General features: G+C 32.5%; 1 protein-coding gene and 1 long non-coding RNA gene across 2 annotated transcripts; one reads left to right on the top strand and one right to left on the bottom strand.

The window, feature by feature from the left end:
- Positions 1–5,713: 5,713 nt before the first annotated feature.
- On the bottom strand, positions 5,714–12,872 carry LOC117603713 (uncharacterized). Its single transcript, XM_034323121.2, has 6 exons — positions 12,656–12,872; positions 12,116–12,455; positions 11,752–12,029; positions 11,540–11,653; positions 10,728–10,907; positions 5,714–10,583 (listed from the first exon to the last, which is right to left on the bottom strand). The coding sequence occupies exons 1-6, from the start codon at positions 12,702–12,704 to the stop codon at positions 6,802–6,804; spliced, it is 4,743 nt and encodes a 1,580-aa protein (XP_034179012.2). The 5' UTR covers positions 12,705–12,872; the 3' UTR covers positions 5,714–6,801.
- LOC117603714 (uncharacterized) lies at positions 12,450–15,774 on the top strand. The gene is made up of 3 exons (XR_004581275.1): positions 12,450–12,612; positions 14,523–14,629; positions 15,658–15,774. It is a non-coding gene; the product is annotated as an uncharacterized LOC117603714 (long non-coding RNA).
- The last annotated feature ends 1,412 nt before the right edge of the window (positions 15,775–17,186 follow it).

Here is a 17,186-nt window from a genome sequence, read left to right as displayed (position 1 = left end):
GAAACCGATCGATTCTCATACGGTATTCTAGATACAGTTTCCAAGAATCTAGTGAAACTGGTAGAAAAATTCGCGAGAAAGTCGGGAGAAAATCGTATATCAAAATGCATGAGCTTCTTGGTGGAATGAACTCCACGTAGACGGAGGACAAGTTAAAGCAATGAACTATTAATTATTTTAACTAATCAATGAACCTACAGGATAAATCAGATAAGGTATTACAAATTACTATATCAGAAACTATAGCAGCTATAGGCCTAATTCCTTTCTTAAATTAAATGGTAGGACGTTTCTGATTATGTGGTGTACAAAAAATTTTCTGAATGGCTACCATGGGGTCAAATTAAGTATAGGATGCTATACTAATTTTTTTTTATTTAAATAGCTTTTATTAAGCTGGGTAACACTCAATTTTTAATATTTCTCATAGTTAACAATACATGACAAAGGAAATATTCAAATAGCGAATACGCAGAGGCCTCAAAGGACAATTAAAGCTAAGGTATTTTGTCACAAAATACATTTTAATAAATATTGAATATGATGACCATTTAGTTGTAAACATGTATTTGAAGCATAAATTAATGGAAACTTCACTTACCGCAAAAGAAGATATGCAAACTGGATTACAGAATGCTTGTCAGTTGGTAGATGCAACAGTATTGTCTGATGCACGTCATAATATTAAGAAAAGAAGAAATACACGTTTATAAGTAAATAGACGTCATTTGCAATACTTAACCCTCAGACGGCGGACCATGGAGAGAACCCCAATTTTAATTTAGTTTTGTATTTCAAATTATTTTCATTTTCTAAATTTTACACTGCTCCTTTAAAGATTATTCTACTAATATATGAAACCCTTTCGTTGCAAAATTATATACAGGTCCTCCTACAACACGGCATCCTATAACACGGTTTCACTCTAACACGATAAGAAAATTTGCGAAAGTGGAGGTGATATCGTTCAACCAAAAAAACATTCTCGTTTGATTATACATACTGAGTAGTGATGAGGAAGAAATTTATTAAATTAAGGTTACATTAAATGAAAATTGTTGATATATATGTTTATTAATATTATGATATATATGTAAGTATTCTATTTATATAAGTATATAAGTATTCTATTATTAATCATACGAATAATCTCCAGTTTTCCATCGAGACTTCTTTTTGACGCACATTTCTTTGTTCACTTATGGTTCTACATCTAACAATACAATACCACTGACAATACTACCACCTTCAACCTCTAGTTACTTTTTGTCTTTTTTTACTCAGCCTTGCTCAGCCTACAGATGATGCTCTTATGATATAAATTTACAAACTAACAAAAATAATATTTTTTGTCTTTTTTTTTCGTTTAGTGTTATACATACATTTATATTTTTAATAAAAATTAAGTTGCTTATATGGAATTAAAAAAAAATGTTTGTTTTTAATAATTTTTCGAAACATAACCCCCCTTTTTGTACTGGCTCTGGGTCTCATAACCTATCTACCGTGTTATAGGAGGGTTACCTGTATTTAACTTTGTAGCCATGATAAATTGGAAACACAAGGAATCTGTTGGACAGACAGGATTTATTGAATTAGCTAAGATTACATGGTCAAGGTTTAAGATACACTTGCTTTCATTTATTCGTAGAAGACATTTTACAATTAGCGTAATGTCCATAATTCTCCCGTTCGATAGGCGTCAGGTATTATCGCCGAACTCTCCATATCAAACTGGCGGGCGTCCAGAAAACTAATTCTATGTACTAGGGCGTCCAGGAGATGCTCTATATTCTCTCAATCGATAGGAATCGGTCCAGGAATTATCACCGTACTCTCCTTGGCGATCGAGCGTCCAAGAACGGTTCTCCCGTACTCTCCCTTTTTTCGGTAGACGTACAGGTATTATCGCCGTAATCTGTCGGAGTCCCTAACCTGCCGACCAAGAGCGGTCGATGGTCTTACCTCGTCCTCTCTCTCTCGGACAACAGCAGGCAAAATTGTGCGAGTCGGTCGCGAGCCCTATATTTATATCTATTCATTGCTATCTGCGGCCGCCTTAATCAACGATCGCGTTGTCAAGAATGAATTTGACGTTTTCCGCGCTCGCGTTTCGCGGCTTTGCTCGCGCCTCGCGTCTCCGCCTTCCGCGATAGCCTGTACTTGACCTTTCTCGAAATTGTCTGGACGCTTCCAGACCGTGTCGTTTTCGCGAAGTTTCTTCTACCATTGTTACAACTTTAAGTTAACATCCTTATATACGTTTTGTAAGATTGGGTCACGATTGACCCAGGCTCCGCTGTTCAAGGGTTAATAAAATTAATTTTAAGGCGAAATATTTGCACCTTCAATATTTTCTTTGCCGTAAATCGTGAATTATTAGGAATATCAAAAAATGGTTACAGTAAATGTTATTCAGTTTAATAAAAGCTATTTAAATAAAAATAAATTAGTATTACATTAGCTATTTTAGAAAAAATTTTTACGCACCACATAATCAGGCATGCACTTTGTAGTATTTAATTTAAAAAAAGAACTAAATCGATAGCTGCTATACTTTTCGAAATAATAATTTGTAACATTTTTTCTGACTCACCCTGTATAATGAAAATGTAAATTAACACGTACACTGCAAGTAAAAGCTGTTGAAAATTTCATTAAATAATTCTAAGAAATATAGTCTATTTCATTTTCAATTGGCATTCTACTCGCTTAGCCGTGTTTGCAAGGAGTGGTAAAAGTATTGAGATTCCGAGTAATAACGTTTATCAATTCCAGCGGGAGATCGTCGGGTATTCGTAGCATCTGCGAAGCGGTAGCAAAGTTGCACACTCGAGTACACTTTTCTTTCCTCCTTCTAGTGCAGATGGCGATGGTTTCTCGCTTATACGGTGCCGCTCGTAGATCTACGATTGCGTTAAAATTACGATGAATAGATTGGCCGGTGGTCGACAAAAGCGACGTTTTGTCGCGCTTACGGTTCGTGTGAAAAAGCACAAGAATGCTAACCGAATGGAGGAGAAGATAAAACGCCAGCCGCTTTTGTTACTGAATTTTCAATACTGCATCCGACTCGAATTCCTTAGGGATCTTCTGAATCTAGATTGTTAACGTTCCTTGCGACAGAGATCTTCGCTAATTTCAAGGGAATTTTGATGAATTACTTTCTTCATTCCATAAAGAGACTTTAGAGAATCAGACCAAAATCAATATTTCAACTCTATGTACCTTCAAATTTGATTTACCATCGTTTTTGAAATGATATCTATCAAGTTTTGGCAAGCGTCTGGGTCAATATTGTGTCAGAGAATTTTTATACGTGGACGGGGTACACGGATCGCTGGAATTCTTAAAATTACGATGAAATTGCGCGAAATAGATTGGCGATGCTGGCAAAACCGTTTCGTCGTGCTCACGGCTCGCGAGAAGAAGTCGAGGAATGCAGAGGATAGATAAAAGAAGAAGCGAAGGAAACACGTGCAGTTTTCATCGCGGGAAACGGGGATTTCTGAAGCCTGTGAAGGGAGCAGCCGGGTAATAGAGCCGCGAAACAACGCGTCCAGGTTAAATGAACTCGTTAATTGTTCTTCCGCAATAGAGCGTCGCGACGTGCAGCCAAGTGCATCGGTTTAAATCCACTTGTTACCGGCCAACCATCGTCATTTCTTCCTGAATCGTTCGAATAGAGGAAGTCTTTCTCCACCCTTCCATTGGTAACACCAAATGGTGGTAAATAAAAGTTGCGTTTATATGAAAACTATTAAAAATTTGCAATTTTCACACGGAATCCAATTATAGATAAGATAGGCTAAATAAAAAAAAACGGTATTATACTATAATACAAAAGCAATTAACTCATTCGTATTACTGGCATAAGTTAAATATGAAAAATTAAATGAAGGTGGTGTAATTATAAAAATGTGAATTCATTTATGTTTCAACCCAAGATGAAAGTATCAAAGGAGATTGTAAGGGAAGCCAGTGACAAACCTGGTTGTTTCTGTTAGCGGTTTCTCAAAGAAGAAGGGGTGAAGTCGATGCAAAGCGCGACGGTTCATCGTTCCACGAATAATAAGCCGTTCTTTTTTGTCAGTAGTGTAACAGAAATGCCGATGGCCACACAAATCTGGCTCGTTTGATCTCGCTTGAAATAGTAAGGCCGCACACCGACAACGTTTCTCTTTTCTTTTACCCTTCCCTGCATTTTTTCCACTGCATTTTTTAGTAGTAGTAATTTCCTCATGATGTGTAGAAGTCGTATTAATATACACATCTCTCCATGACGATTTTAATGCATACCAATTGTAAAATTAAATATTTTTCAAAAATCAACGGCATGTCAATATTTTTTTTTAATTCAACCCAGCGCTATCCACGGCCTAAACTACTCAACAACTTGCCGACTAATTTTCAGAAAAGTAAGTTAACTAGAGGCACCATCTATTAAAAACCGGCGGAAGCGATTAAACAACTTACCAGCCGCACCAACGAGATACTGTTAAAGACTGCCATCTCCTGTGTTAAAGTTCGGCACGCCAAGCGGGCCCATTGGGCCTGGGGTACGATCGATAAATAGCAATGATGGATAATGTAGAATAGTGATATTATCCATTGTACCGCCGAAAAAAACTGTTATACCACCAACGAGATGATTTAGCTTTGTCACAGTACAATAATTATCTCGTCGGTGCTGCTTGGAAAACAATTATATTTTACCTTATAATTGTATTACATTCTTATTATAATACAATAATACAATTATTGTAATAATCGATATTAAATAAATATATGAAAAATAAGAATATTTGGTACGTAACATTGTGAAAAAAAATAGAAGAATTGAATAAAAAATAATTCGAAAATTACTGTTATATTTATAAAATAATTTCTTAAACCAAAAATATCATTTAACTGTTAACAGAGATTCGTCTCTTAGCATACTGTTAACAGGTGGGCACTTTTACCTTTTTCACAGGTAGCGGAAGTAGGCATTTTTAACAGAGAATGACATACATACTAAGCGCTTAGTGTATTCCCTTATTCTGCCATAGTGAACAGAGTCGAACGTCCCAAACGTTTGAAAGTTCGCGTCCTTGCATACCTCGCGCTGACACTAGCGCACTCAAGGGGGGGCTAAGGGGCTCTAGCATCCCCCAAAGAAAAAGGAAAGAGAACAACAGAAAATTTTCCAAAATCTGTTCCTAATTAAATTAGTGTTACTGTTTATGTCACATATTAATAACACTGTTTTTTGTATTAAAAATATTTTTATTCGTTCAACTTAGCTCCCTCCAAGAACAAATTCTGAGTGCGTCATTGCCCGCACATACCCCATCATGGCCCATCATTGACTGTCCTTTCTTTTTCAAAGTTTTATGGCAAGACTTTATGACAGAAAACAAACCCCGAATATTCTGAAAGGTTGCAGACTGTGTCAAGCAGTGGACAAATTTATATGTACTATTGTGGTAATTTTGGATATTTATTTTTTAGTGGAATACAAATCTAACACTGAAAATACCGCGACTTAGTTACTTTTACAATTTTTGCTATCAATCGCACCGTGTGTTGCTCGACTCACAATCAAACATAGAACAACGGTTCTTGCTCATTACCGATCATTCGTGGCATTACCGCAGCATATTCTGAATAAATAAATAAATATAATTCAAACTATATCGTGTTTGGTATCATTTTAATCAGAAAAATCTCACCAATGCGGTAGTAAAAGTTTCATTAAGAAAAAGTTAAAAATAAAAAAGTTTTATCATTGAACTAGTATTAGTCACACCGATATTACAGTTCGGATCATATTACACGGCTTCCTGGTCGAGGGTCTCGGTTCGCCTAGGGGGATCCCCCCAAGTGGAGAGGATAGCGAGTCGTTGCACTTATCCAGCCAATCTTGTGTTACACTTATCCAGCTTTTACTTATTATTAAATAAAAGATTTTATTGAAATACATTTCTCTTCTTTTCGACACCTGTTACTTATTATATTATTATGATTATTACATTATTATTATTATTGATTATATCCTACAGAACCTATGTAATATTTTTTATTCATTTTTATTTCTAAATGATTTCTAAATGAAATTAGAAGAAAATAATTTTTTTCTTGGATCTGTAGTCACTGGCGTCATGCGTCGTGTCACGGACACAACGGATAGGCAGAATTCAATGCGATAGTTTCGCCAGCTTTTCGAAAATATCTCTAAAACCAAGGCCGAGCGACGGTTATATATTTAGAAAAAAGTTGTTCAAAATGTTGAATCGGAGGTGCCGTCCGTAATCTAAATAATTACCCATTTATTTTGAACTATTTTTAATGTTTTCATACAAGGAAAAATGCTACGCATTACTGGTACTTACAGATATAATAATGTAAGAATCTGTCGTGTGAACGACAAAATAAAAAGTAGTTGGAATAAACTATACATTTCTGTTATATTTTAACATTCCGGTTTTTAATGAAGATTTGGCAAAATTTCATTAAAATATAGGAACAATTTACATTTAAAACTCCTATTACTTTACAATCATTATCACAGTGATTACAATTCAGTTAAAGTACTAAACTTTTAATTTATTTTTCAAATTTAAAAGTAAAAATAAATGCGTAAACGGTAAAATAACAAACATTACTCAGTCATTTTATAAAAACATACAATTACATTAAACTATATTACACGTACAACTATATTACATATACAATTACATTACATTATATTTAAACTTATATATTTTTAAAACCTGCAGATTATGTTTCAAAAAAAAAAAGTAAATTGAAACTTCGATATCAATGTTTCTTTAAATACATTAAATGAGCAGATGCAGGTTGCCTTGAATCTGTAGCGATCATTTTTCGCTTAAACGAAACTACGCCTCGAATTTTCTTTTTCTTCTTCATTTTTTGCATGTTTACAACAGCGAACTGAGTTGTACTTCCACAGGAACTTAACGACTCGAAATCTTCTTCCACATATACATTTTCTACTTCTTTAGCATTTAAATTAAACATTGAAGGGGATGATAATATTTGATCTTTTATCTTTGATAATTTCCTCTTTTTCAGTGGTTTCGATGGAACGTCAGAAAAATTTTCAAGCAGTTCAACAGATAGTCGTTTAATACCCCTTGTACTTTCTACTTTATTATCTTTAATTTTTTGCTTTTTGGATTTTGGTTTTTCATTTTCAAGTTCTATTTCTTGCGTTCTTTTTTTTTCTTTTTTCTTTTCCTTTTCTTTATTAACTTTTATACTATCAGTAACTTTTAATGCTTCCTTTAGTGGTTCAGAAAATTTAACGAATGTTGGTCCTTCATCTGAATCCGGCACTATGTCCGTAGATTGTTGTGATTTATTAGATTTTTTAACAGGTTTTACTTCACTTTTTGTATCTTCTGCCTCTTTTTGTATCTTCTGTTTCTTTAACAATTTTTCAGCTGAAATGTTTTTATCTTGTGAAGTATCATTTGGTGATACATTTTGTTTCTTCTTAGGTAATTTATTAGTTAAAATTTTTTCTTGTGAAGAAGCATCTTCCGACACTAATTTTTTCTTTTTCTTAGGCAATTTGTTAACTGCTGTTTCATCATTCTGCACAGCAATGTCTTTTGATAATTTTTGTGTTTTCTTAGATATCCTGGTAGTTGGAATTTCTTCATTTAACAAGGCTTCTGAAATTTTCTTCTTTTTTTTCTTCTTTCCTGATACTTGATTTTCTGAACAAATATCTGGAAGATCTTCAGTTATTTCTTTTTCCTGTTTCTTCTTTACCTTTTTAGGTTTCTTAGCAATTTTTATCTTCGTATCAGTGACTTCTTCGTGTAATTCTTCTTCTTCTACATCTTTATTAATATCAATATGTGCTATTTTTTGTTTCTTCTTCTTTTTCTCTTTCTTCTTCTCTTCATTTAAAGATACCTCTTCAAACTTTTTATTTTTATCAGTATCAATGGTAGAAACAACATTTTTATCTTCATTTACGATTTGTGATTCTATATCTTCAAAAAAACTGTCTTCAATTAATATAGTAGCATTACTTTTCTCCGCTGTTTGTTTTCGTTTTTTATGCTTTTTCCGACGGTCGACTTTTAAAATATTGTCGGCTACACTGAGAACTTTCTGTTTTAACGAAGTATCTAAGTCTAGTACTAAATAAGATGTCTCTGAATTTGGTGTATTAACGTTTTCACTTTCTTCTTTGAGCTGGTTCAATGCATTATTCTGTTCATCATTATCATTGGCATCTACTAATTTTTTAAATACAGTGTTCAACTTTAATACTGGTGCACTTTCATTTAATTTGTCTTTTTTCAAATATTTTGTTGTTGGTGTGTCACTATCGGGAACTAAATTCGACTTATTTAAGTTTGCTATTTTAGGAGACAGTGGTTTTGAAAATTTCGTTTTTTCCACCAATTCCTCTAATCCACATGAAAAACGTTTATCTACCAGATTCTCTTTACTTTTTATTTTACCTAATTTTTTAAAAGTGTCTTTTGTTTTTAAACTTGTATCCTCAATTTTATCTATATCCAAAGAAGCATTTACTTTACCATCATTTGTATTTTGTGTCTTTATGCTGTCATCAAACCTATTTGACTTAGGTAAATAATGACTTTTAGGTGTACTGCATTTTATCATTGATTTACTAAGTTTCTGATTTCGTTTATTAAATATTGATTGAGAATCATTAAATGACAACTCTATATCCTCAAGTATAAATTCACTTGAAGCGTGCTTTTTCTGTTTTGTTGTTTTCATTTTAAGAGCATTTGATAACGATAAATCGGATAAGTTGTTCTCATCTTCACTTTTTTCGCTTTGAGATATATCTACTTTTTTAAGCTTTTTCTTCCTGCTAGTTTGAGTCGTGCTTAAACGATCAGATATCTCTAATTTGTTTTTTTGTTTGCTAGAGGTATCTATTAATTTATCTACATCTTCTTCAATATTTTCTCGTTCATTCTTATTTTGTGATTCTTCTTCAGTCATACCTTCTTTTATTTTGTCCTCAATTGCATCTGGTTCTTGCACTTGCATTGCTTCGTCTTGTTCTTTTATTTTTTTTTCCTGACTTCTTTCAGTGTCTTCATCAGTATGTAATTCTTCAATTTCAATTTCTTCATTTACTTTCTCTCCTTCTTCTTCACTTTCTTCATTGACCTTCTCTTCTTCTCCTTCACTTTCTTCAATTTCAATTTCTTCATTGGCTTTCTCTCCTTCGTCTTCACTTTCTTCATTGGCTTTCTCTCCTTCGTCTTCACTTTCTTCATTGACCTTCTCTCCTTCTCCTTCACTTTCCTCATCTTCTTCAACATCATCAACAATAAAATCGGCAAGATCTGATCCGTTATCTTCTGGATCTGATGATTCCGTTTCTGATGCTCTGCATTCGTCTCCTCGTACATCATCATCGGAAAACTTAGAAATCTCTTTACCAGCAAGATTGTATTCTTTTTCAATATCCGAGTCCATACTTTTATCAGATTCGTTACTATCAATATTAGATGCTTCATCTAACATAAATTTAGGTAACTCTATAGTTTTATTTTCTGAATTACCAGATTCACTTTTACTATCATCAGAATCTGATTCAATGGTCCTTATTGCTGAACGCTTTCTACTGAATTTCTTTTCAGCATTACTCTTCTTTTCAGAAATACTGGAATCTTTAGATTCATTTTCAGATTCTTCTATACAGTTTCTTTGTTTTCTTGAAGAAATATTTAAGGACCGTTTCTCTTTATCTTTTCTAGCTGATTTATTTATGACACTTTCACTTTCCATTTCTTTTTGAATAGATTTATTTAAGGATTTCCTGCTTACATCTACTTTAGAGGTTAACTTGTTAAGCGATTTTCGTTTTTTTGTAATACTTTTGGACAAATTCTCTTCCGCTTCCATTGTTTTATGAGATTTGTTTAAATTTTTTCTTTCAGGTGATTTCCAACTCGAAACATTATGTTTAGAAGTGGAATGCTCATTCCATTCCTGATTTTCATTTTCTGTTTCATCCTTAAAATCTTTCATATTTGTCGCTTCGTTATCTATGTCATTTTCATTTATACTTGTGTCTTTACTATCATTCATCTTGTCTACTGATTTATTCATTTTCATTTTTTCATTCTTCTGTGCTTTTACAGAATCCCTTTGCATTTTTAACAGAACAGTATCATCCGAGTCATAATCAGACGCTTCTTTCTCTTTTGCTGTTTTGATATTTTCAGCAGCCAACCATGCTTCTCTGTCAACTAAAACAAGATCGCATTCAGTTTCCATTTCAGTTTCAAGTCTCTCTGTTGACATTGAATGTATTGAATTCTTATCAGTATCATCATTCTTTTTTTTCCATTCAGCAGATGGAATATCTTGAAATAAATTCCCTGCAGTTATGCCAGAATCATTATCTTCAACAGCATCATTTTCTTGATTCTTATTGCATGTTTCTTGAATGGACTCGGATTTTTGTTCATCCGATCCTGGTTTCTCAGTAGATTTGTTTTTTAACGTTGATGAATCACTCGCAAATTCCTCTTCTTTCAGTTCTTCTTCATTAAGCTCAATTGGCGTCTCTGTAACAGTGAAAGGTGGACTACTTTTAACCACGTCAGTTACGTTATCTTGATCTACGTTAGTAAATTTAGCACTACCCTTTTCTTTTCATTTAGCAGCTGAAATATTTTGAAATAAAGTTGCAGTTATGTCAGAATCATTACCTTCTACAGCTTCATTTCCTGGATTCTTATTGCATGTTTCTTGAATGGACTCGGATTTTTGTTCATCTGATCCTGATTTTTCTGTAGATTTATGTTTTAACGTTGATGAATCATGCGCAGATTCTTCTTCTTTCAATTCTTCTTTTTTTGATACTTCTTCATCAACCTCAGTTGGCGTCCCTGTAATAGTGAAAAGTGGACTACTTTTAACCATGTCAATTACGCTATCTTGATCTGCGTTAATAGATTTAGCATTATTCATATTAGGGAACGATATATTTGTTTTATTTATACTTTTAACTTCAGATGTCCAACAAAGGTACTGTCTGAAAAGAAAACAGAAAAAATAGCTAACTGGATTACATACAGAGCTGACAGATGATTTCCAATAACCAAGACTGTTTTATTAGATAGTGTGCAAAATTATTTAACCAGTTTAAAGAAACAGACACCATTTAAAGATAATCGACCTGGTCGACACTGATATCAAGGATTTCTCAAGCGTCACCGTAATATAGCTCGTCGAATCCCGCCGATCCTACACTCCTTAAATAATGAAATTAGTTTCTCATACTGGTTCTATAGTTATGAACCGTCGTGGAAACAGTCCTTGAATTATTATGCTTTTCTTTTAAAAATTTATTATGTTCATTTTATTTGCAATATAGTTTTTCAACATTTCCCTTTATATCATGCAGTTACTTCAATTCACTTTAAAATGTATTATTTGGAATTAGAACATTTTGAAGTGGTTCTATAGTTATGATACGCAGTGTATATACAGGTTATTATAACGAATAAATCAAACTTACCACTAATATCTTTTATGCTTTTCTCATTCACAACATTGCAACTTGCGTCAAAATTATCTTCTGCATTTGACATTGATTCATGTTTCTGGGCTGATTTAAGAGAATTGTTTAAACCTAAAATTGAATAAATACATCAATTGCAAATAAAATTTTTCTTAAATATATACATCAAATCATTAACAACGTTAAATGAAAAAGAAGGAGTAATGTACCCATTTCTTTAACTTCGCTAACATTAGGTAATGTGCGATCTAATGCCACCACTAGAATTTTCATAATCTCTTCTTTCTCCTCTACAACAGTAGTTTCTGAAGGTACTATTGATGTTCGTCTTTTTATCTTATTGGATGTATGTATAAATTCACACTCATTTTTATCCATATGCTTATTTTCTTCAACGCTTTCAGGTTCCATGGAACTGGCTCTGGTATTACGTGTAACTCGCATTGGTGGTGTTTTTGACTCTGAACCAGCTCTTGTAAATCGTGTACTGTAAAAATAAAGTAATACAAACTAATACAAAATTATTTCAATGGTAAGAATTATGTCATGATAATAAATAATTACTACACATACTTTCTTCGATTATCAGTTTTGTTAAACACATCACCCATAATACTATTTCTATTTCTTTTAGTTGGTGTCATAGTATTAGCATCATTTTTTGTATCTTCACTAACATTTGAAGATATAGAATTCATCCTAGAACGTAAGGGCCTTTGTTTTTCAGTTGTAGTAATATTATCCATTGTACCCGTTCGGTTTCTTGTTACTCTTGTCTGGGTATTATTAACGTTACTACTATTACTTGAAAATGATTCGGGTGAGGATTCATTTTGCTTAACTGTTTTAATTCGAGAGCTGCGACGAAGTGATGAATCGACTGCGAGTTCATCAGTTAAACGAGTCTTGCGACCTAATATTTTTAAATAAATATAAAAAACTAAAAATAAACATCGTATAAAATGTAAGATATTTATTTCACACCAGTGTAAAAGAAAAATTGTTATAGTTTATGAAATTGAAAGGTCTGTAAGGGTGAGACCGAATTGACCGTTACAATCAATGATCTGGTGAGTCGCATGGGTGTAAAACCAAAAAACAAAAGATACGAACCGGGCTTTGGATCTACATTTTCTTCTGAATCTCTTGTAGAACGTGGCATTTTCTTTATGAATTAAATCATATATCAGACAGTAATTAATATTAAAAATAAATAACACTTGACATAAAACGAATTACAAACACGTGCTATGCCTGAATTTAAACTGCTAGCTAAACTTCTCAATACACGGTGCGCAGAACATTTGTCGTTGAAAAAGCATGCAGAGACCTCAAGTGACGGGATATTAAAATATTTCGATTTCTGTGACAAAATTCGTTATAAAGTTTTATTTAAAAGTAACTTAAATAATGAAACATCAATTAAAAATATTATCTACATGAAAAATAGCAAAAATCGTTATGCATTATGATTAAAGTAGAAGGTTTTATAATTTTATAACAGTCACAAAATATATTAGCGTAGTAACAAAAATGCGGGAGAACTGTAACGGTTTGGAGCAGAGATGGAATATGGGACGGGTTTTCTTGCGCATGCTAGGCGATTTTAGTATCAGTACAGTACAAGTTTCAATAAAATAGAATACCTTAATCACCCACCATAATTTTGCAAAAATAGTTATGATCTCATTATAAAAAATGAATATATAACATATACATAATTCACACGTTTCCTTTTTTGGGGGGTATAGGAAAGGGACGGGTACTAAAATAACTGTAAACAAAATATATAATGAAAAATAAAATATTTTATTTGGCAGAATCAATTAAAGAATACCAACATTTGCTGCTAGGAAATAACTGCCAAAGGAAAATTACCAAAACCTTATCAGTATTCACAAAACAAAAGTTACATTTATAAAATCAACATAAATATTAACAGAATTATAAATATATAATTAATAAAAATAAAAAACAATTTATAAAATAATTATAATCCCTCCACCATAGTTGCGCCACCACATAGATACGTCCCTGTAAAAGTCGCGCATGCGCAAGAAAATTCGTCCCATATCCCATCTCCCATCACTGGGTTGGAGCACTATAGAATCTCCATTCATATTAAAGTTTAAACGTTTTTGAAGTTTTAATTATAATTATTTATTGGAATTGAAATTTATAAAAGTTAACACATCTTCGCAGTTTTATGAATGTTGAAAGAATGAATGTTCAGAAAAGCTATTTGAATTTTGTTAATAAAAATAAATTATTAGTGAAAATGATTAATGATTAATTATCGACCTCAATGCCGACCGCCACACTTTCGGCTTGGGGAAAGGTTTTCTCGTAAAAAACATGGTAAAATTAAGTTTTTACAACATTTTCAATTTATTAAGTTAATTATTTTACAAAAACTGTAGTTTTTAACACAAATTGTACCATTACAACCCTTTAATTTAGAATATAAACTTAAAAAAATGAAGACGATAAAGAATTGTTACATTTGTAAAATGGTGATTTACAAATTTAAAGCATTAAATAAAATCTTGAAAGATAAATAAACTACAAACAAATTCTTCAATTTATAATCGCAAATGTTTAAAATATTCATGAAAGAGACTGAAAATTGCCAGTTATAGTTATTGTTTACTGTAACTGGCCTTCAGTCATTTTTTATTAAGAATATTAATGAAGTGCCTACATAAAAATCATGCGATAAGATCCCATCTGCTAGATGACATCAAATTTTTAAAAATTGACAGCGAAAGGAAAAATCATTAATAACTTCTTTTTGACGAATAATTTATGAACTTTTATACTTTTATTTTCTTAATCTACATGCTCACAGCAATTTTCACACACAGGTTTTATAAGGATCCAGCGAGTAATTAATTAATTATAAATAATTATAGGATCGACGGGTCGAACTTACAGCAACGATCACTCTAAAAATTGTTAATAATTTATCAATTACTTACAGGATGCTCAACAAACTGGTATTAGAAGAAAGCTAAGGATGCTATTCTTCGTTGAAGTATGGAAATCGATCACCGGAAAGCAGGAAACTATGAAAGTTCCCCAGCTCAGGTAAGCGGGGTTCGAGCAATCGATCTTAAAATTATTATAATTAATTAATTATTGGTTGGATCCTCGCAAAACCTATATTAGGAAGTTGCTATGGGTATAAAGATTAAGAATCAACCAGACGTCACAGATGTCTTTGCTCTTAACTATTAATTAATTATTTTGACAACCCACTTTCGAATCGAGCTTTACTGGTTACTTAATGAATCGATTCGCTTTAGCGACTAACTGTTTATTTTCCTTAATGGATAGGTGAGGATGCGTTTATGCATGCATACTAACTGTTTATCTATCTATCTATCTATTAATTTCCCTCTAAGGGTAATTAAAGGGTGCGTTTACGGTTTTTTACAGTTGTTCCTAAGGAAAGATTCATGTGTTTGCACTTGACATAGCGTTTCGTGCCGTCGTTTGGGTTTTCAAGTACAATAAATTAACTTTTCAATTTATTTTAAATCTTGCAGTATTATTTATCAATTACCTTCAGTGTTACGATGCACATGAAACAGCAATGTTAATAATCATCTCCATGATTATTGAAAAAGGACAATGTTAATTTTTTAGAGATTTTTTCGTTGCCGAGTATTGAAAATTTGCCTGTTGGTTTGTGATACGGAGGTAAGTATTGGGCCGATCCGAAAATTGTACCTTTTTTGCCGTTCAAAGGAAGGGTTCGGAGATTACTTGCAGAGTAAAAACAACATACTTGAAAACCCAAGCGAATACAGGAAATGCTATGTATGTCAAGTGAAAACATGGCACTTGAGACACGGATACAATCATTCATAGTTTCTATACAAGCGAATATGCATTTCTTGTTTTTTTTAACATTTTCAATTTTTTAAAACTTCCGAACATTAAAATCACGTTATTTTCAAACATTCTATTTGACGGCAGCGGAGAAATTACAAATATAATTGGTGCACCCCATTTCAGGCAAACTTTGAATCATCGACAACGAGAAACTCTTTTACACCATGATTTTACACTTGTTAAGAAAGAAAAAAATTTGTAAAAAATATTTTTTAAAGTTCTACAGTAGATACTAAGCAACGGACTCCTACAATAAAGAAACAGCATGCAGCAAACCGAAACTTCTCGCCTGTAGCGGCTCAGCCCTATTGCCGTACTGTTTCTTTCAACAAACGAAGAAAAATTATTAGTATTATTTTCATTTTCTAAATTTTACACTGTTTCTTTAAAAATTATTCTTCCAATGTATGAAACTCTTTCGTTTAAAAATTATACATTTAACTTTAGTATTATATCCTTGTATGTGTTTTGTAAGTTTAGATCATGATTTACCCAGGCTCTGTTGTAAAAGGTAAATAAATTACTCTTTAACAATTTATTGACTCAACTTAAATTTTTGCGACCAATGTGATCATAAAGTACCATTTAATATGGATAATCTCACCATAAGGTATCATTTGGCATAGAATTAGGGGATAAAGTTCCGAATGTCCCCGGTCACCGATCAAGATGAGGGGAAGGGCGAGGGTACCCGAAATATAAAGTGGTATCTTCGGCTTCCTATTAGTTTCCGAGATATTAATTAAAAACTTTCGGTACAATAGTTAGAATAATTACTTTTTATTCCTCGATAATTAACTGCAAAGTTCGTGTAGCGTAAGAAAATTTATGTAAAAGTAGAATGTAATTATATTAAGTCGGAAAGATTAACCCGCGCATGTCGAATGCAGTGTCATTCTAACCCAGCTATAAAAAAATAAAATATGCAAAATATAGAAAGGTTATTTATAGAATTTATTCAAAAAATATATTTATAGAAGAGAGTATATTTTTAATTCTCTAAAAAACTTAGTCTTGGAACTTGTACATAATAATATTTTTATTATGGGTCAAAATGGCCTTAATCCAGAATATGCATTTTCCGAGAATTAAAACTAAAATAACAATAATATTAATTTACAGCGTCCGTAGCAAATATATTAAAGGGTCAAATTGGAAATGGTATTTTTACTCTAACTATTTATATAATATTCACATTATTTACATTATTCTAATTGTAAGTTTATCATCAGAAATCAGCAAATTTAACCAGTGTATTATACTCTCATCGCGAATTATAAGAAATACCGGGACTGTAAAAAATTAACTCGAACACACTGTATTTGAAAGCAGAACGCGGAACGAGTAGCAAGGATTTTGTCGCAGCGATTTCCTTGCAGTTGGTTTATACACATTAGATCGCGTGCCCGGTATTACCCTTTCTTATATGTGTCTTGCGTTATGTGCTAACTAATCACTACAGAGGCCAAGGTCGCCACCGACGATCCTCGACTCGTCTCAAGCGGTATACATACATATAGCGATCACTCCAGAGATTCATGGTAAAAACACTTTTCCTTTATTGAAAAACTTTATACAGGGTGTTCTATGGTACATAATATCTAGAAAAACGTTTATGTAAACATATCGTTAGTAATTGAAGATTATGACCAGCAAGTGGTACTTACTTTAGACTATCTGAAATACAGAGTGTCCGAAATTTATTGTTACAAATGGGGTCAGAGTGATTTTATGACTCAAAATAAGA

This window comes from Osmia lignaria, chromosome 11 (assembly GCF_051020975.1).
Source record: "Osmia lignaria lignaria isolate PbOS001 chromosome 11, iyOsmLign1, whole genome shotgun sequence".
NCBI lineage: Eukaryota > Metazoa > Arthropoda > Insecta > Hymenoptera > Megachilidae > Osmia > Osmia lignaria.
Note: the sequence above shows the minus strand (reverse complement) of the source record. Positions and strands in the feature narration are given on the sequence as shown.